This window comes from Urocitellus parryii, chromosome 13 (genome assembly GCF_045843805.1).
Source record: "Urocitellus parryii isolate mUroPar1 chromosome 13, mUroPar1.hap1, whole genome shotgun sequence".
In the NCBI taxonomy this organism is placed as follows: domain Eukaryota; kingdom Metazoa; phylum Chordata; class Mammalia; order Rodentia; family Sciuridae; genus Urocitellus; species Urocitellus parryii.
In genome coordinates, this window is record NC_135543.1 from 68,389,006 (window position 1) to 68,411,556 (window position 22,551).

General features: G+C 40.8%; 1 protein-coding gene across 3 annotated transcripts in view; it reads right to left on the reverse strand.

The window, feature by feature from the left end:
- LOC113177988 (F-box/WD repeat-containing protein 12-like) overlaps positions 1 to 22,551 on the reverse strand; it is a 33,344-nt gene that overhangs the window by 8,993 nt on the left and 1,800 nt on the right. For all 3 annotated transcript variants that reach the window (XM_077792327.1, XM_077792326.1, XM_077792328.1), the window contains exons 2-5: positions 21,584 to 21,621; positions 18,041 to 18,192; positions 17,337 to 17,452; positions 4,675 to 4,884 (exon numbers count right to left, since the gene is read on the reverse strand). In XM_077792327.1, the coding sequence (XP_077648453.1) occupies positions 4,675 to 4,884; positions 17,337 to 17,452; positions 18,041 to 18,192; positions 21,584 to 21,621 (516 nt within the window). The remainder of the gene's footprint in view (positions 1 to 4,674; positions 4,885 to 17,336; positions 17,453 to 18,040; positions 18,193 to 21,583; positions 21,622 to 22,551) is intronic.

Sequence of the window (22,551 nt, forward strand, 5' to 3'; positions counted from 1 at the left end):
CTCAGTGGCAAAGCATAGCCTGCATTCCATTCCCGGTATAAAGAAAAGAAAGGAAAATTAAAGAAAAAAGGAGGGAAAGGGAGGAAAAACTGTCCACTTTGCAACATTATAAGCACCTCATTAGTGCCCCCAGGGATTTCTGTACCACACAGCCTTTAGTAACACTGGGTCACCCATAATGGCCTCTGCTACCCATGCCTTGGTACCAAAACTTGTCACACCTTAGAACAAAAACTGCTGGCTGCACATGGGGCCCTTCTGGGGGTGGAGGCTCACAGTTCCTGAGCCTGTGACTCTGCCCCAGTTGCATGTTGTGCTTGGGTCCTGGAAGCAACAGCCACAGAAGCCTTCCTGCTAAGAACCTACCTGGCATCGTTAGGACACAGTCAGATCTGAGGCCTAAGCACAGTCACCGCTGTAGGAGGATGCAGCTCCCCTTCTGCTCAGTCACTCCCTAGATGCAGTGGTCTTAGAGGGCCCCCCATCTCTAGGACCACTGACTCCCTGAGAGGCTCCTGAGCAACTCATGAAGTGTGTTCACATGTTTTCTGAATGGCACAGCCACCACTGCATGGGACGACCTCACTGGAGAGGTGCTACAGTCTAGCCCTTAACTGAATCCATCACTCTTAAACAAACAACAACAACAACAACAAAAACACAGTAATACTAAACACCATGACCCGACAATGCCCCTTTCCCAGGAAGCTAGCCAAGTTAGAAGAAAAGGTAAGAGCAAGCCTGAGGGGCTGGGGTTGTGGCTCATGGCAGAGCTCTCACCTAGCATGTGTGCGGCCCTGGGTTCGCTCCTCAGAACCGCTAAAGATAAATAAATAAATGTATTGTATCCATCCGTAACTAAGAAACATTTTTTAAAAAAACACTAGAAAAATTCATGTTCAAAACACTAGAAAAATTAGGGATGACAGGAACATATCTCAACATCATAACAGCTGTCTATGCTAAGCTCCAGGCCAACATCATTCTAAATGGAAAAAAACTGAAAGTATTGCCTCTAAAAACTGGAACAAGACAGGGATGCTCTCTTTCACCACTTCTGTTTAACATAGTTCTTAAAACACTGGCCAGAGCAATTAGATTAAAAGAAATTAAAGGGATACAGATAGGAAATGAAAAACTCAAATTAGCACTATTTGCTGACGATATGATTCTATACCTAGAAGACCCAAAAAGTTCTACCAGAAAACTTCTAGAACTAGTAAATGAATTTGGCAAAGTAGCAGGATATAAAATCAACACTCATAAATCAAAGGCATTTCAGTGACAAATCCGCTGAAAGGGAAATGAGGATAACTACCCCATTTACAATAGCCTCAAAAAAATATATAAAATACTTGGGAATCAACTTAACAAAAGAGGTGAAAGATCTATATAATGAAAATTACAGACCCCTAAAGAAAGAAATCAAAGAAGACCTTAGAAGATGGAAAGATTTACCTTGCTCTTGGATAAGCAGAATTAATATTATCAAAATGACCATACTACCAAAAGCACTATACAGATTTAATGCAATTTCAATCAAAATCCCAATGGCATTCCTCATAGAAATAGAAAAAGCTATCATGAAATTCATCTGGAAAAATAAGAGACCCAGAATAGCTAAAGCAATCCTTAGCAGGAAGAGTGAAGCAGGTGGCATCACAATACCAGAACTTAAACTATACTACAGAGCAATAGTAACAAAAACAGCATGGTATTGGCACCAAAACAGATTGGTACTGAATAGAGGAGACAGAGACTAACCCACAAAATTACAATTATCTTATATTAGACAAAGATGACAAAAACATACACTGGAGAAAAGATAGCCTCTTCATCAAATGGTGCAGGGAAAACTGGAAATCCATATGAAAAAAAATGAAATTAAATCCCTATCTCTCCCATGCACAAAACTCAAAAGTAGATCAAGTACCTAGGAATTAAATCAGAGACTCTGTGTCTGATAGAAGAAAAAGTAGCCCTAATCTCCATCATGTGGGATTAGGCCCCCAACTTCCTTAATAAAACTCCTATAGCACAAGAATTAAAACCAAGAATCAATAAATGGGATGGATTCAAACTAAAAAGTTTCTTCTCAGCAAAAGAAACAATCTGTGAGGTGAATAGAGAGCCTACATCTTGGGAGCAAATTTTTACCCCTCACACATCAGGTAAAGCACTAATCTCTAGGGTTTATAAAGAACTCAAAAAGCTAAACATCAAAATAATAATAATAATAATAATCCAATCAATAAATGGCCAAGGACCTGAACAGACACTTCTGAGAAGAGGATATTCAATCAATCAACAAACATATGAAAAAATGTTCATCATCTCTTAACAATCAGAGAAATGCAAATCAAAACTACTGTAAGATATCTCACTCCAGTCAGAATGGCAGCTATTATGAAGACAAACAACAATAAGTGTTGGTGAGCATGTGGGGAAAAAGGCACACTCATACACTGCTAGAGGGACTGCAAATTGAAGTAGCCAATATGGAAAGCAGTATAGAGATTCCTTGGAAAATGGGAATGGAACTACCATTTGACCCAGTTATCCCACTCCTCAGTCTATACCCAAAGGACTTAAAAACAGCCTACTACAGGGACACAGCCACATCAATTATTATAGCAGCACAATTCACAATAGCTAAACTGTGGAACCAACCTAGATGCCCTTCAATAGATGAAGGATAAAAAAAATGTGGCATATATACACAATGGAATATTACTCAGCAATAAAAGAGAATAAAATCATGATATTTGCAGGTAAATGAATGGAGTTGGAGAATACTAAGCAAAGTTAGCCAATCCCCAAAAACCAAGCGCCTAATGTTTTCTCTGATATAAGGAGGCTGACCCATAGCGAGTAGGGAGGGGGAACATGGGAGGAATAGATGAACTATTCTAGTTAGGGCAGAGGGGTGGGAGAGGAAGGGAGGGGGCATGGGGTTAGCAATGATTGTGGAATGTGATGGACATCATTATCCAAAGTACACGTATGAGACATGAATTGGTGTGAATATACTTTGTATACAACCAGAGATATGAAAAATTGTGTTCTATATGTGTAATAAGAATTGTAATGCATTCTGCTGTCATATATAAATAAAAGAGAGAGAGAGACAGAGACAGAGACAGAGAGACAGACAGACACAGCGAACAAGCCTGGACCAAATGTCCAAGTGAATACTATCTCAGAAGACCCTGATTCTCTCATGGTGTGTTACAAAGAGGGCAAACCAGTGTTATCTGTAAGAACTGCTTTCTTGCACACGTCAGAATAGCTGCTCATTGAGATGCTGATCATGCAAAGAACAAAGCAAACTGATAATATGACTACTTCTTCAGCCTAACTTTTACACCCCATCCCTGCAGTCACTGGCATGGATCTGAGCACTGTGGAATGGAAAGAGCTTGAACCAGCTGCCGTCACTGAACAAAGCATCGTGGGAGAATGTAGGTGTGCTTTTCTGGTGAAGCACAGACTGGCTATGTGAAATGGAAGTGCAGCTGTGCAACCTGTCACCACTGGACTTTCTGCAGAAGCTTATCACCACTGGATCTTCCCTGTAAGCTTTTCTTAGTAAACCTTACATCCTAACATCTCAACCCCAGGAGTTTTCTTTGGACCCTGGGCCATCTTCTCATTGCCCTAGCACAACAGGGCTGTGAATGATACACTGGACTGTCCAGTTAAAGATGAGGAAGTCAGTGTGACTCAGGCATGTCCCCTGCTTTTATATCCAACCACTGGGTTCTTAATCTTTGTTAATGAATTCTTCTAGAATTTCCATTAAATCTAATTCTTTTCCAAATATGTTACATTTTATTTTTTAAATAAATAAAATAACAGATTTAGAAAATTTTTGTTTTCTGTTAGTATTTATCTCCCTGGGTCAGGGCTGGGGATGTGGCTCAAGCGGTAGCACGCTCGCCTGGCATGCGTGTGGCCCGGGTTCGATCCTCAGCACCACATACAAACAAAGATGTTGTGTCTGCCGAAAACTAAAAAATAAATATTAAAAATCTCTCTCTCTCTCTCTCTTTAAAAAAAAAAAAATATTTATCTCCCTGAACAACAACTTCAGGTGTCTGAAGCCCTGTGACTCACTCTATATTGTGTGCTGTTTCTAGTGCCAGTTCTAGCTCATGTGACCTCATCTCTTCATGTGCCTAGTTTTAAGTGTGTACTGAACACTATATTTGGAAACAATGTGAGCTGTGGGACACTATTAACATTATCGAGAAATTATTCTCATGTGCTCCAAATGAGTAACCAGAGTGCTAAATCCTGCTTACCTTTGGGTTGTAACACTTGCAAATCCTACCTAATCCATAAGGGTTCACAGGGTCCATACATGGTGGCCCCACACTCCAACGTTTGTCCCTATGCTATCAAAGGTCTGCTCAATCTCTTGGCTGCCTAGACTAAGGTTCTATAGCAAAAAGAGTCCCAAATGACAGGCTCATCACTTTGACTTCTGCCATCTCCTTAATCCTCATCTATTAACTATTCACTCCTTATTTTAGATCACTGGTATTACCAAATAGGTCTGCCAAGGAGAGGTCTGGCTCAAGACTCCACCAATCATGGAAGCCATGATGCCAGTATTCAGATCTTGGGAGGCAGGTAGGCCCTGCAAAGGCTCCTGAGAGCCAGGTCACTCACCAGCAGAAAAGAACCCTCTGGATGGTCACAGGCCTCCACTGCAGAGCAGGAGGTAGGCAGGCAGAAGGAGGCCCACTCCCACCCAGTCTCTGCTTTCCACACTTTGATCAATCCCTGCTGGTCCACAGTAGCAACCAGCTGCAGCTGAGGATAGGTCACCAAATTCACCAGAGGAGCAGGCTGCAGAGGGCTGGACCAGATCTCCGTGCCCTGGCAACAACAAAATTAATATTAACAACTGACATATGCATCCATTTATTTCATAAACAGTTATTATTCTCATACAGTCAACCAGCATACATTTTCCTGTGCCTATCCTGCCAGGCTTCACAGTACACATAGGCACACAGGTGAAGAGGATGTGACCCCACTTACTGCACTATAAGGAGAGCAGTAATAGAGACCCATGTCCTAGATGGACAAAGAGCAGGACCTACGAGGGACACTTAGCCCTCCTGGAGGCTGGGTAGCATCCATTAGGAGCACAAGAGGGAGAGTTTCACAATGGCATGACGCTTTAAGCCCTTCCAAACGGTTACCCAGAGCTCAAGGAAAAAGAAGGTGCAGACTAGAGAGGGAGGCCAGAGGCAACACTGACACACCACACACATATACCACACACACACACACACACACACACACACACACACACACAGGCTGCATGCAGCTGCACTCTCAACTGACAAAGACTTTTCTTCATTCTTTTTTTAATATATATTTTTATCTTTTATTTGTTCTACTTAGCTGTACATGATAGCAGAATGCATTTCAGTTCATCGTACACACATGGAGCACAACATTTCAATTCTCCAGCTGACAAAGACTTTTCATGTGTGCTTTCTCACTCAAGTCTCATGGCAGCCCAGTCTTACTGACAAACTAACATGATGCTGCACGGATGGCAGCTGCCCTGCTGAATGCTGCCTCCTTCTCTAGGATGCCCCCGCCAGGCCTGTCCCCATCCAGTCCACCGATTCACAGGCAGACCACTGCCCTGAGCCGAGTCCTCCAAGGTCTCTCCTGGGATTTTGCAAATTGGAACGGAGAAGCAGGACAACCTGTTGCCACAAAGCACTGACCCAGGGTGTCAAAGTGGATCTACCCAACTGCTGCCCCAGGCTTCCCAGGCCTAAATGGTGAGGTTTCTTCCCAATTTTGAGTCATTGTTGATCTCTCTTCTTCATAATGATTTATCATGACTTTTTTTCCAATCATGATATCCTAGAACTCCTCCATCAGTTTTTTCTTTCCCCTCTGTCATTTAACTTCTGTTGACTAAACAGGTAATATAACAGGGACTGGTGACAAGCGATTCAGAGAGAAATACAGAATTTTTACAAATTTTCGTTTGTGGTATTAAGAGGGAAAAAAGCACTGTAATTCCCCTTTCTGTTTCTAAACCGAAAAACAACACCCACTGAAACAGAATGAGGAATATGCTGGTCAACTCCTGCCTGCAATCTCCAACTCCAGGGCCTCACAAAGGGGGGACCCAACTTGTGAGACAGGAGGACTCTGTGCCCCAGGGCAGACGGATGCTTCTGCTGGTACTGAAAACTGTGATTCTAGGAGGAGAGAAGTTTAACCCTACAATTTTTCAGAGGTGAAGAGAATAAAACATAGCATGGGAAACCATCAAAAATGAATGCAGATGACTGGTTAAAAATATGGAGCTGAACATTGTTAAGTACATAGAAAAATTAAGCAAGTAAAAAAAATGTCTAACTTCAGGGATAGTAAAAGGGGAGGAAGAGGATAAAAATGATAATGTCAGTGTTACCTCATGATTCAACCATGAAGATCATGTACATTAATAATTATGGTAATATAGCCTGATGTGGTGGCACCTGTCTGTAATCCCAGCGGCTTGGGAGGCTGAGGCAAGAGGATCGTGCGTTCAAAGCCAGCCTCAGCAAAAGCGAAATGCTAAACAACTCAGTGAGACCCTGTCTATAAATTAAAAAAAAAAAAAAAAAAGTAATATAAACAATAACTGTTGGCCTAAACAAAATGTACTTGTTTCAGGACAGGAAATTTAAACCTGTGTAGAGAAAAAATGATAAATCACCTGCCCCCCAAATTTAACAGATAATTCCTTTGGGAATACCCTTTCCTCCAGGGAAACATGAATGGGACATGATTGGTTTTTAAAACAAACCTTTTGAGCTAGGCATGGTGGTGCATGCCTGTAATCCCAGTGACTCAGGAGGCTGAGGTAGGACGATCACAAGTTCAAAGCCAGCCTCAGCAATTTAGCCAAGTCCTAAACAATTCAGGGAGACCCTGTCTCAAAAAATAAAAAGGACTGGGGATGTGCCTCAGTGGCCCCTGGGTTCAATCTCCAGCACCAAACAGTAGAAATTAAAACAAACAATTTAGGTTTTTTTGTAAGGTGCTCAGGATGGAACCCAGAGCCTCACACATTCTAGGCAAGTACACTACCAGTGAGCCACCCCCAACCCCGCTTTTAGAATTTTGACCTTTACTATATGTAACTGCAACATATGTGGCATCTTCATTTCTATCATCTATGGGTAAGATGACCGCAAAACTCTGTTATGCTTTTAATTTTTTTCAAAATAACAGTTATGAATTTTACAAATAAACAAATAATTTTAAAATTTGAAAAAGGTTCAGGATGGCAGCACAGAGAGACAAAGCACACGGTAACTATGACGCAGCTCCCTGGCCAGGGGTCTCTACATTGCCAGAAGATAAGCAGGAAGGCACAGGCTGGCAGTCCTAATGACAAGAGAATTTCTTCGTGCTCATAGTCTTTGAAACTGGTGTGGGGAGCTACCCATGTGACTGCTTTGCTCCAGAAAAGAAATGCATATGGGCAATCCCACTCCAACCTCCAGAGGTTAACTTAAAACAGAATGTCACCTTGGGAATGGAGTCACTGCTACAGTCCATCCTGCTCTAGGGGCCACAGGGCCCCAGCAGCATGGCTGCTCCTGCCAGGAACCCCAGTACCACTGGCACACACCTCGACAAAGACTGAGGACAAGCCTCTCCACAGCCTGTGTCCCTTGATGTCATATCCACCATCATCATCACTCTTCAACTGTGGTCATGCATCTTCGATAGCCTGGTCCATTCCAAAGTTCTACCACTATTTCCAAAACACCTGCAGTCTAGACTGCTGAGGTACTCTTAGATGTGATGCTGATCACGGATGGCTAAAGAAATGACAAGGAAGCTACAATTCTGGGCTAAATCAAAGCCAGTGCACCTACCTGACATTTTACACCTTAGCTACAGGCCAAAGTCTTTCCCTATGAAAGTTTCTTCATAAAATTGGAAGAGGCAACTATTACACCAGATGCACAGACATCAACATACAGACATAAGCAGCACAAAATTCTCCAGAAACTGACCCCAGTGTAAAGGAAATCTTCTTATTTGATTGCCTGAAAAGGAATTCAAAGTAACAATTCTAAGGAAACTCCTCGAGATACAATAGATAATAAGAAGAGGAAAACAATTTATGATCTGAATGAGAAATTCAACAGATAAAAATCATAAAAAAGAATGAAATAGAAATCTTAGAGCTAAAAAAATCTTCAATTTGAGGCAGCATGGACAACTTAAAAGTAAGATCCTATTTCAGAATCAATTTTCAAAATGGACTAGAGATGTAGCTCAGTGGTAAGAGTACTTACCTAGCATGCATGAGGTCCTGGGTTGCAAAAGAAAAGAAAATAAAGAAATGAAGGAACTCTCACTGGTCAAACAGACACACACAAAAGAAAAAAATCAAACTTTATCACTACAGAAACCACCAAACCATAGGATAAATCAGAGAGCCAGAGAGGAAAAAAGAATACACAAAATAATCAGAAAACAATAAACAACTTGTCAATAACCTTGAATATAAATGGACTAACTTCTCCAATAAGAAGATACAGACTGGTTGAATGAATAAAAAAAGAAGACCAAAGGTAGCTTTACAATCACCAGAAAAGACACATGTAGACCAAAAGTGAAAGCATGGAAGAATATTCCACACTCATGGAAACCAAAAGCAAGTAGGTACTATACTCACATCAGATAAAAGAAACTTCTAAGTCAAAGATTTTGAGATAGAGCAATTCACGAGAGGATACAAAAATTGTAAGTATATACAAACCCAACAACAGACCATCTAATTAGGGAGATACTCCAGAACAATAATATTTGAGAGCATCAACACCCCATTTTCATTAATGAACGTGTCATCAGACAAAAAATCAACACAGATACATCAGAGTTGAACTATATACCATGGAGCTAATGAACCTAACATGATTTACAAAACATTTCAGCCGCTAACTGAAGAATGCATTCTCAGCAGCACATGGAACACTCTCCAGGAGAGACCAAACAGTAGTCCACAAACCAAGCTTCAATACATATAATAGTGAAATTATATCATGCATCTTCTCTGACCCAAACAAGACTAGAAGTCAACAACAGCAATGGAAAATATACAAACATATGGTCTTGAACAACCAATGAGATGCTGAAGAAATTAAAAAGAAAATAAAAATTTTCTTGAAACACATGGAAATACAACCCATCAAACTATGTGGAATACAGCAAAATAAGTATTAGAGTGTTACATGTTAGGGAAAAAACTAGAAAGATTTCAAATAACCTAATGATATACCTCAGGGGCCTAGAAAAAAGAAGAAAAGCCTAACCTAAAATAGAAGGAAAGAAAAACTAACAATGAGAACAGAAATAAACAAAATCAAGAGGTTTTTTTGTTGTTGTTGTTGTTTTGGGTTTTTTTGTACTGTGGATTGAACACAGAGTTGCTCTACCACTGAGCTACATCCCCAGCACTTTTTACTTTTTATTTTGAGATGGGTTCTTACTAAGTTGCTTAGGGCCTTGCTAAATTGTTAAGGCCAGCCTTGAACTTGTGATGCTCTTGCCTCAGCCTCCCAAGTCACTGAGGTAGGGTTGGGCCACCATATCTGGCTCAAAATAAAGACTTTTTAAAACAAAAGAGATCAACAAAATGAAAATCTGATTTTTGAAGATAAAATTGATGCCCTTAGCTGGCTACAAAGAAGAAAACTCAAATAAAATTAGAGATAAAAGAAAAGATGTTACAACTAATACCACAGAAATACAAACAATCATAAAGAAGAATGAAATTATGGCATTTTCTGGTAAACAGATGCAACTGGAGACTATCATGTCAAGTGAAATAAGCCAGTCCCAAAAAACCAAAGGCCGAATGTTCTCTATGATATGTGGACACTAACCCACAACAAGGTAGGGTGGGGAGGGGAAGAAAGGAAGTTCACTGGATTAGACAAAGGGGAGTGAAGGGAGAGGGGAAGGGAGTAGGAAAGACAGTAGAATGAACTGGACGTGACTTTCTTTTGCTCATAAATGAGCACATGACTAGTGTACTGTGACTCCACATCATGTACAACCACAAAAATGGGATCCTAACTGGAATGGGTTGTACTCCTTGTGTGTACAATGTCAAAATACACTCTGCTGTCATGTATATCTAAGAACAGCAAATAATAATAATAAAAAGATTAAAAAAATACAGGCGATCCTAAGACTCTACTATGAATAATTATACACTAACAAACTGAAACACCCAGAAGAAATGGATAAGTTCCTGGACACATACAAGCAACCAAGATTCAATCAAGAAGTAACAGAAAATCCAAATCAATTTCTAATAAGACGTGAGACTAAAGCATTAACTGGAAGTCTCCCATCAAAGAAAACTCTAGGATCTGATGGCTTCACTGCTGAATTCTACCAGACATGTCAAGATTATTTCAACTCTTCTCAAACTATTTTAAATAAACAAAAAAAGAGGAAACTGTGTCAAATAATACCTACAGGGTCCTTCCTCCAAATGCAGACAATGACGCACACACAAAGAAAACTACAAACTGCTCTCACTGATGAAAACACATGCAAAAATTCTCAACAAAATACGAGCAAACCAAATTCAAGAGCACATCAAAAACATTATGCACAGTGGGATGCACCTGTAATCCCTATTATTCAAGAGTCTGAGGCAGGAGTATCATGAGTTCAAGGCTAGCCTGGGCAACAGTGAGATCCCTGTCCCAAAAAAGACTTTGGGTTGGGGATATAGTTCAGGGGTAGAACACTTTCCCACCATGTACAAGGCCCTGGGTTTGACTGCTCTCCAGCACAGCGACTTTATAACAACAAAAAAAGATTTACACCATGATCAAGTGTGATTTATCCCAGGAATGCAAGAATGGTTCAACATGCACAAGTCAATAAGAGATAACAGATGATATATCACATCAACAGAATGAAGAACCAAAACCTTCATGATCATCTCAACTGATGCAGAAAAATCACGAGATGATATTTAACGTCGCTTCGTGATAAAAATTCTCAAAAAATTAGGCAGAGAAGAAACACAACACAATAAAAGTTATATATGACAACTCATAGCCAACATCATACTGAAGAGGGAAAAGCTGAAAGTGTATCCTCTAACATCTGGAACAAGGCAAAGATGATATGATTTTATACCCAGAAAAACCTAAAGACCACTCCTGCCAAAAAAGAAGCGATAAGCAAATTCAGTGAAGATATAGGATATAAAATTAACATACAAAAAAGCATTTTTTAAAAAATTAGTTGTAGATGGACACCTTTATTTTATTTATTCATTTTTTTTAATGTGGTACTGAGGATCGAACCCAGTACCTCACATGTACAAGGCAAGAGCTCTACCACTAAGCCACAACCCCAGCCCCTCAAAAAGCATTTTTATACACCAATAACAAATTTGTTGAAAAAGAAATCAAGGAAGCAGTCCCACTTACTTGGTGTTTGTCATTCCAGGTGTAAGACAGATTTTGAACTCAAGTGCCCTAAGGAAGATGAGGGCATCTGTGTTCTTTCTCCCCCAGGTCCTCCAGAAACAAAGTGCAACAAGTTCTGAGAAGCCAATGCCTTTCAACACTCCAAGAGTATCGTAGACATCCAAGAGTGTTATAGAAGTTCTTTTATACAACAAATCTGCAAATGTCAGATATTCTTTCCAGCTTAATGACAGTTTTTTTAATACTCCTCTATGATTTCTTCTGTTCCCCAATTTGTAGGCAGACATGAATTTGGCAGCTGCTATAGAAATGGGAAAATTATAAGGCATGCTGAACGAATTAATGACTAGATATATCTTTGAAATGTATTTTCCCTACATTCTCCTAATTAATTACAACTTTGAACAGTTGGATAGCAGATAAATTGACAGAAGGCTTTCACCCTCTGGCTGAAATAATCATAATATAGTAAATAATTCTTCAAATTTTATGATCCCAGAGTGTAGTAAGTAGAACTGCGCTTTTCACAGCAGAAAGTAAAAGTATTTCAAAATAAAAAGAAAGAAAGAAAGCAGTCCCATTCACAATAGATTCAAAAAAAATAAATTTATGTTGGAATAAATTTAATCAAAAAAGTGAAAGGTCTCTATAATAAAAATTATAAATCACTAAAGAAATTAAGACACACACACAAAAAAAAAAACAAAGACATCCCATGTTCACAGACTGGAAGAATTGCTGGTTAATATGTCTAAACTACCCAAAGTGATTTATAAATATGATGTAATCCCCACCAATATACCAATGATATTCTTCACAGAAACAGAAGGAAAAAAAACATTAAATTTACATAGAATCACTAAAGACTATGAGTAAATAAAGCAATCCTTAGCAAGACAAATCTAGAATCTAGAAGTGTAACAATATGTCAATTCAAAACATACCTCAAAACTATAGAAACTAACGCAGCACGATAAACACATCAATTGAACACAACAGAAAATTCAGAAAATAACACAATTTATTTATTTATACCCAATTCATTTTCAACAAAGATGGCAAGAAACTGGAGAAAAAGTCTCATCAACAACAAACGGTGTTTGGAAATCTGGATCTACATATGCAAAAAGAATGAAATCAAATCTCTTCCTCTCAAAAATCAACTCAAAATGGATCAAAGTCTTACATGTAAGACTTAAAACAATGAAATTACTATGAGAAAACAGGAGGAAACACTTCAAAACATTAATATAGGCAAAGGTTTTTTGCATAACACCTCAAAAGCAAAGACAACAAAAGCAAAACAAGGCAAATGGGCTTCTTTCAAACTAAGAAGGTTCAGCACCAAAGAAAATTGTGAGCAGAAGTGACAACCGTGCCTGCAGAATGAGAGGAATCTGTCAAGTATTCATTCAATGAGAGAGTAATCCAGGACACACAAGGAACTCAACAGCAAAAGAACAAATACTTTGATTTTTAAAATGGGCAAAATATGTGAATAAACATTTCTAGAAAAGACAAATTGGGTGTGAAATGAAGTAAATCAAATTCCATGCATGTATTTGTCAAAATGAACCCAACTCTTATGTATAACTGTAATGAAGTAATGAAAGAAAGAAAAACAAATGGCCATAAGTATATGAAAATATGTTCAATATCACAATCCTAAGGGAAAGAGAAATTAAAAACACAACGAGTCAGACACAATGGCACACGCCTGTCATCCCTGTGGTCTGAAAGGCTGAGGCCGGAGGACAGCAAGTTCAAGGACAGCTTCATCGACTTGGCAGGCGAAGCCCTCAGCACCTTAGCAAGACCTTATCTCAAAATAAAAAATAAAAGGGCTGGGATGTAGCTCACTGTAGAGCATCCCTGGGTTCAATCCACAGTACCCAACAAAAACCACAATGATATATCATCTCACCCTAGTCCACAAATGGCTATAAACAAACAAAAAGGCAAAAAATAACAAATGTTGATGACAATGTGGAGAAAGGGGAATTCTCACACACTGTTAGGAAAGTGAATTAATATGGTCACTATGAAAAACAGTATGAAGGTTACTTAAAAAAAAAAAAAACTAGAAAGAGAACAACCATGATCCAACACCATTTCTAGGTACATATATAAAGGAAATGAAATCATTATTTCAGAGATATCTGCACTTTTTTGATTATTACAGTACTCATTGTTGTTGTTTTGATACCAGAGATTGAACCCAGGGGTGCTTAACCACTGAGCCACACCCCCAGCCCTTTTTGTATTTTATTTTGAGACAGGGTCTTGCTGAGTGGTTAGGACCTCCCTAAATTACTGAAGCTAGCTTTGAACTCACAATCCTCCTGCCTCAGCCTCCCAAGTCACTGAGATTACAGGCATGTGCCACCACACCTGGCTATAGTACTCTCCATAATACCTAAGATGGGCAATCAACCAAGGTAGCCACTGATGGATGAATGGATTAAAATGTGGTATTTGTACACCTGTGGAATATTGTTTAGTTATAAAAAGGATGAACTCCTGTCATTTGTGGCAATTTGGATTGAACTGGGTTATGGGAAATAAGCCTGGCACAGAAAGAAAAATATTACATGTTATCACTTTATGGAAGCTAAAAAGGTTGATCTCATAAAAGAGGAAAGGGCAAGAGGAGAGAGATGTTAGATGAGAGGTTACCAATATATGGTTAATAGAGTAGGAATAGTCCTAACGTTCTAGAGCACAATAGGACAACTGCAGCCTACAACAATTTATATACCTCACAGGAGGTTCCCAGCACCAAAAAAAAAAAAAAATGTTTGAGGAGATGGAAATACTAACTACTCTGATTTGATCATTTTACACCGTATACACTATACCCCACAAGTACATATACTGTCAAATTTTTAAAATTGCATTTTCCCATAAATACGCACACTACTTCTCAGTAAATTTAAAATGAAAAACACTTTTAATAACTATAGATACAAAAAGTTTTAAATAAATCATTGGCAAACTGAATCCTACAGGATTTATAAAAACACCGACACACTAGTAAGAATGGGAAAGGACTGGGCCACAACCAGAAAGGCGATGAGAAAATCAGAGCCAATAAGGAACAGATTTAGATAAATTCCACATTTGAAATTTTAGAAGAAATGGTTATTTTCTAGCAAAATATGAGTGAGTCAACTTGACTCAAGAACAGGTAAAAATGTGGACAGAAGAGAAGCTCTCAGAGAGGCCTTCTGCAAAGGCTGTAAAATATCATAAGCCAGACAAAATTTCCATAGTGAATTCAATCTTCCAGCTTTATTCTTATAGTATTGTTCTCCTTTTTTTTTTTTTCAGATTTCAGGAAAAGAACTCAAAATGAAGTTTGCAATCAAAGATGACTGGGAAGAAATTTTATCTTTTGGAATCAAGGTCTTGTTGTGTTGTCCAGGATGGTGAACTCACAGCGTTGTGGTGTAAATTAATCAATAAAATCAGTAAGAGTGTAAGTTATAGGTTATAAATTAGTAAAAAAAAAAAATATATATATATATATATATAGAGAGAGAGAGAGAGAGAGATTATAGATATAAGATTTTGATAAGTGAGGTAAGACAATTATAAATCAAGAACTGACATAGGAAGGCCTACAACTCCACTTTGCTGCCTTCTATAAAACACTGTTACAAGAGCTGTTTTTGAGAAACTGAAATGAAAACTGTTTTCTTATTATATATTGTTTTCTGTATATTGTACCCCACAAATTGTACCCTACTCAGGATGCAGCAATGGTTGTGGTAAGCTGCATCCTGGGTGGAGTGCCCTCGTGGGTCTACACGACTTTGAAATAGACTCTTGCCCCTGCCAACCCCTGCTCAACTCAGGATACGACTTGTCTAATACCTGCTCGGACCCAAGATGTGGCTAACCGAGTTGCAAAGCTGACCGCTTTTTTCCCTAGCTTCTGTAATTGGCTTCCTTGCATGATGCTAAGGAAAGCCCCTGAGTTGTGGTTCATCTTTAGGTTCCCAGGACATAGGCCAGGAAGCTACTGTTCTCCCACAGAGCTTCAATCTCCACGGGTGAGTGACAGTCCCTGGCCAGGTAAATAAAGCTCTCTTTGATTTGAATTTGGACTTAAGAGTGTTTTCATAAGTCCAAATTTGGACTTTTAACAGGCTCTTGTGATCCTCCGGCCTCAACCTTCTGAGTAGCCAGGACCATTTTGGTGTCGTACTGCACAGGGCTGTGTCAGGATTTCCTCAGGAAAGGTCCTGTGGTTGGGAAGCAAGGCAGAGGAGCATGAAGACCCTCGAGCACCCTGCAGCCAGCCACACTGGAAACAACCGCACACATTAACATAGGGTTTGGCAAACCAATGCAGCCAAATTCAGACCACTGCTGATTTGTGTATTATGTGAATTTTTTATATTTTGGTTAAAAAAACAAAAAAAATAATAATTCATGTCACATGAAAATGATATGAAATTAGAAAGGAGAATTACTGAGGAATGAAAATGGTCAAATTAGGGGCTGGGGTTCCATCTTAGTGGTAGAGCGCTTGCCTAGCATGCATGAGGCATTGAGTTCGATCCCCAGCACCACATAAAAATAAAGAAAAGAAATTCATTCTGTCCATCTACATCTAAAAAAAAAAATTTTTAAAAATAGAAAATGTCAAATTATATTGTTGTGTGCATGCATGAATATATTACAACGATTTCCACCATTATGTACAACTGCAACGCACCAAAAATCATGGAAAAAAATATATGAAATTCGCATTTCAGCCAGGCATGGTGGCACATGCCTATAATCCCTGTGGCTGAGGAGGCTGAGACAGGAGAATCGTGAGTGAAACAATCTATAATTTTAAAGAAAAATCTATGACAGGAGGTTGTGTTCTATCCACATGTGGCCCTTGGCAGAACTCCTGGCTATGTAGGATACCATGTGGTTCAAGATTCAGGGACACAGTCCCTCCTTCAGTCTTCAGTTTATATTTCTGTGAAGTCAGGATAACAATGAATACCTATTTGGCTGCTGTAATGAGAAAAAGGATATGAAAACTGAGATTTTTTTTTTTTAGTTGAGGATAAACACAATATCTTTATTTGCTTATTTTTATGTGGTGCTGAGGATTGAACCCAGTGCCTCACACATGTGAGCACTCTACCACTGAGCTACAGCCCCAGACCTAAAAACTGAGAACTTTTGAACTGTATATGCTAATAAAGTTTAAAATGTTAAGCCACCCAAGCTTGCACAAAGCTGTGACTGAAAGCTCTTACTGTCTTGGTAAAACATCCCAGTGGACCAGCATCAGTGCAGTGTGGAGGATCATATGACAGAGAGATTTCAGATCAAATTCTGATGATGCATGCAAACATTGGAACACTACAACAGCCACCATCCCAAGTACTGTTGGTCAATTCTGTCTTCACGAGGCAGCACCCTAAGAAAGCAAAACTGTGCCACCTAAGTGACATTCAAATTTCAAACATGCTCCACCCCACGCTTATTACCAGTATGACCTGGCACAGTGACTGAGCCAAACTGTGCTCATATTTCTTATCAGCAAAAGGGGGCTCCCTCTCCCAGCGACTCAGGAGGCTGAGTGAGGGAAGAGGATCTCAAATTAAAGGCCAACCTCAACAACTTAGGGAAACCCTGTCTTGAAACAAAAAATAAAAAAGACTATGAATGTAGCTGTACAGTAAAGAACCCAGTGCAAAAAAAAAAAAAAAAAAGTTTTGCAAAATAATTAAGAAAGATCATAAAGACAAAGGCATTACGAAGACCAAAGAAACACAAAGGTTCGATTTCTTCCCTGCCTTCCCTTCCTAGGGACCAGCTCACCTCATGCAAGTCCCAGGCACGGACAGTGCAGTCTGAGGACACAGTGCAAACCACAGACTTCTTTCTGTCAAACTGGTGCTCACTGGTTGAGATGTAAGCCAGCTTATTTATCTCTCCTGTAAGAGAACACAGAGATGGCCTGGGATCTGAACACGCAGTGGAAAGGCTGGCAGGAATGCCACTTCTCTCTCTCTCGGGAACACAATGGGCACTCAGGGGACAATAAAATAGAAAAGAACTAGCACTTTACAGTAATAATTAGGGACTGACCATCACCCACCAGTCAAATGATCTTGAACTACTCCCTTTTCCATTAGTTTTTGTTTCTGTCTACTCTGAAATGTGATGATTCTTTTCCTCACAGGGTTATTGTGACACACCACAAATGATATGGAACCCAGCAAGATGGGTACTCATGAAGTGACACTTTTTTAGGCCACTCACTGCAATGCCAAATCCCATAAGACTTGCCCAGGGCAGGGCGTCATGGCATATACCTCAAATTCCAGCAGCTTGAAGCAGAAGGAGTCAAGTTCAACAACAGCCTCAGCAACTTAGCAAGATCCTGTCTCAAAATTTAAAAGAGCTGGGGATGTGGCTAGGTGGTTAAGCACCCCTGAGTTTAATCCCCTGTACAAAAAAGACTTGACCAGGGAAGGTGAGCAGTATGAATGGACATATCTGCTACATTCTGCCCCTCATACCCGTGTGTCCAAAAACTGCTTTGCAAATGAAGTCCTTCTCTGGCCGCCCAGTCTCCATTCGGAACTCCAACTCGGACCGGCAGAGGTAGTACTGTTTCCATGTCTGTGTGCCCAGGACCGTGGGGCAGGACCAACGCCTCAAACACAGCTGCCTAAAAACAGATGCAAATTCTAGGCAGACAGAATACAGCAGGCATGGATTCTGGAGTCTTATTTTGGAGTTGAGCTCTGGATCCTGGCTCTGTTATTTACTGGTTTTGAAACCTTGGACAATTAATGTTGCTGACCTACATCTTGATTTCCTCTCCTATAAAACAGGACAAAGATAACACTGAATGAGGCCAGGCGAGGTGGTGCATGCCTGTAATCCCAGTGGTTCGGGAGACTAAGGATCAAGAGTTTAAAGCCAGCCTCACCAAAGGCGAGGCACTAAGCAACTCAGTGAGACTCTGTCTCTAAATAAAATACAAAATAGGGCTGGGGATGTGGCTCAGTGGTTGAGCACCCCCGAGTTCAATCCCTAGTACCAAAAAAAAAAAAAAAAAGATAAAACTGAATGAATCTTATAGGTGTGTCAAAGAGAAAGTGTCTTTTTATGTATCCAGTCAACCCAGTGAGGCATGGTATCCTCATTCTACATGTGACGACACAAAAGCAAGAGGTTAAAAAACTGGGATTCAAGAGCCTCAAACCCTTATTATTGAATTGCCTATTTCTCCCTTTAATCCGTCAGCACCTGCAAGTATTTGTTGCTCTGTTGTTAGGGACACATATAAATGTCATATTTTCTTGACAGATGGACCCATTTATTATTATAAAACACCCTTTGACTCTAGTAACACTTTTTTTGTCTTAAAATCTTTGAATGACGCTACTAGCACAACCATTCAGCGCTTTCTTGTGGTTACTATTTGTCAGGCACATCTTTTTCCATTCTTTCATTATCACTTACTTGTGTCTTTGAATTTAAAGTATATCTCAGGGCTGAGAATGTGGCTCAGTGGTAGAGAACTTGCCTAGCATGTGTGAGGCACATGCTATTCCAAGCACACAGAATAAATTGTGTCTCACATAGATGACATACAGTTGGATCACTTTTTAAAATCCATTCTGTCAATCTTTGCCATTTTAATGGAGTGTGTGACACATTTCATACAGTTACTAATAAGATGGGAGATAAATGTCATTCTGCCATTTTATTTTCTGTGTCTTATGCCTTTTTCCCCTCTATTCCCCAACTACTGCCTTCTTTGATGCTATCTTCTAGTATACTATTATAATTCCCTCACCCTTTCTCTTATCATTTTCATATATTTGATACTTTTTAGTGGCTGCCTTGAGATCAAAATTTAAATCTTATAACAACAATGTTTGAATTAGTAACTTAATTCCAGTAGAACATAAAACATTTCCTCCCTGCCTCCTTTTCACTGTTATTGTCACAAATTAAGTTCCAGAAGAAAGGAGCAGCGTATGATGCGATGGAAGTTGAGTGCTGGAGAGAGGAGGCCTTATGGACAGAGGTTTTCAGTGCTCAGGTTATACCAGAGCTGATGTGGCATCTCCTGGCTCCAAGTCCAGCACTACATCTCAAGAGGGGGAGAATGAGGTCAGCTGGGAAATCCCCGTTTCACAGCCCCATGGTCTGAGTAAGTACTGGTACTACACAAAGTGTGTCTGCTATCCCGCCCCCCACTCGCTGGGCACCTGTGTGTCAGGCTCTGTGCCAGACACTGGATGAAGACCCACTGTGCTGCTGAATCTCTCGCCTTTTCACAAGTGACACACTGATGGCCTAGGGGGGAAGAAGGCCCAGATTTTGGTGTGTGGCCTGCATAAAGGTTGGCTCACATGAACAAGCTGCCAACGTTTTTAAAAAAGGAGACTTTACAAAATGAAAAACAAAAACAATCACAAGAGATAATTTTACACTGAAATCAAGATGAACACTATGGAAGAGTAGTTTAAAATCTACTTGTGATTTGGCCTACAGACAGCAGAAAAACTTTTATGAGGAACCTGGAAGGCACAACATAGGAACAAATGACACTGTGGAAGTTAAGTGGTGAGGTGATTTTTTTTTTTCTTCTTCTTGTGGTACTGGGGACTGAACCCAGGGGAACTCTACCACTGATCTATATCCCCATGCCATTTCAAAGATTTTTTTTCATTTTGAGACAGGGTCTCACTATGGTGCTTAGGCTGGCCTCCAACTTCCTATATCCTCCTGTCTCAGCCTCCTGAGTCACTGGAATTACAGGCATCTATCACTGTGCCAGGCCTAAATATTTTTTTAACTTCTCAAATAAATACGTATTTTACTCATAGGGAAAATTTTTACTCTGTCTTATCAGCAAAGATGAGAACAAAGAGTGGGGATGGGATTGACATCTCAACCATTTAAATATGACCACTCCTCTGCAAGGACTTCTGTAAGTAGTTACCCTGATCATCAGTCAATTCGTTTATTCCTAATGAAACAATTTAAGAAACACACTGGCACCTGGAATCCCAGCAGCTCAGGAGAGGAAGGCAGGAGGATTGAGAGTTCAAAGCCAGCTTCAGCTACTTAGCTAGGCCCTAAGCAACTATCTCAAAATAAAAAGCAAAAAATGGCTGGGTATGTAGCTCAGTGGTTAAGTGCTCCTGGGTTCAATCCCTGGTACCAAAAAAAAGAAAAAGAAAAAAAGAAAGAAAGAAAAATTAAAAGAAACATTGGCAAGACAGAATCTTGTCTACTTGCCTACAGGAAAGCCAATTTCCAAACTTTTTTTTTGTGTGTGTGTGTATGTGGTGCTGGTGATTGAACCCAGGGCCTTGTGCATGCAAAGCAAGCACTCTACCAACTGACCTATGTCACCAGCCCCTGAATGTTATGTCTAGACCACAACCTCAGAACTAAAGAGAGAAAGATTGAATTCCAACAAAAGTTCTACTTCAAAACTGAATAAGTAAGAGAGTATTTGTTTAATTGTTAGTAATAAAAAGCTACAAATAGAAAGTGCTCTATAATGCTGAAAACAAAATATGGTTTAAATTGGCATTCCTGACTTCTCAGATATCTCAAGGCATAATTATCCTAAAAATTCCCTCCATCTTTCAAAGAATCTTTGATGTGTAAATAGGTATTTCCCATCATGAGTGATAAACACAACTCCTGGTTAACAGGCTGAACTGTATTCAGCAAAGAGATTTGACAGGTCTTTTTCTTTCCCTATTCTTAAATTTTAACATCATACATACTTACATTGCTACATTATTATATCAAGGCTGAATTAAAATGAAAGCAATATGATCATATTTCTGTTCATTTGTCTTCTGTCAATCAGTGGCATTCATTTGCTGTATATTTCTGCCTGAGTCTGGAAACCCTCCCATTTGACAACCTTATGTCCCTAACCAGAGCAGCTTTCTGCTGGTAGGGTCAGGGATAATCATTTCTGTGCACTCAACAGAGCCAGAAACTCACAGGGCACTCAGAAGACTTATCAAGTAGACCCATCTCTCCTTTGTAAGATCATCTTTGGCTCTTCCTTCACTCACCTCCAGAGTTCCTTGGTCATTGAAACTTCATTCCAAATCTAGTACCAGGAGGGAGAGAAGAGAATATCTGGTCAGTCAAGAGGTGATTTGAACCTAGTCTGCCAAGCCCTGTGAAAGGAGCAGAGAGACAAACCAGACCTAGTCCCTGCACTCAAGAAAACTTACCTTGGGGAGTTAGAGAGACATTTAGATAATTAAATAAAAACATTCATAATCAGGCGTGCTGGCTCATGCCTGTAATCCCAGCAGCTTGGAGGCCGAGGCAGGCGGCCAGCCTCAGCAACTTAGTGAGACCCTAAGCTACTCAGCAAGACCCAGTCTCTAAATAAAATATTTTTAAAAGAGGGCTGGGGGGGCTGGGGTTATGGCTCAGTGGTAGAGCTTGCTATGTCAGGCTCTGGGTTTGATCCTCAGCACCACAAAAATGGAAGGAAGGAAGGGGGAGAGGGAGAGAAGGGGAGAGGGAGAGGGGGAGAGGGGGGGGGGAGGGGGGAGGGGGGAGGGGGAGGGGGAGGGGGAAGGGGAGGGGGGAGGGGGAGGGGGAGGGGGAAGGGGAGGGGGGAGGGAGGGGGAGGGGGAGGGGAGGGGGGGAGGGGAGGAGGGGGAGGGGGAGGGGGAGGGGGAGGGGGAGGGGGGGAGGGGAGGGGAGGGGGAGGGGAGGGAGGGGAGGGGGAGGGAGGGGGAGGGGGAGGGGGGGAGGGAGGGGAGGGGGAGGGGGAGGGGGGCGGGGGGAGGAGGGAGGGGGAGGGAGGGGAGGGGGGAGGGGAGGGGGGGGAGGGGGGAGGGGAGGGGGGAGGGAGGGGAGGGGAGGAGGGGGAGGGGGAGGGGAGGAGGGGGGGGGAGGGGGAGGGGGAGGGGGAGGGGGGGGAGGGGGGGAGGGGGGGGAGGGGTGGGAGGGGGAGGGGGAGGGGGCAGGGGGAGGGGAGGGGGAGGGGGAGGCGGGGAGGGGGAGGGGAGGGGAGGGGAGG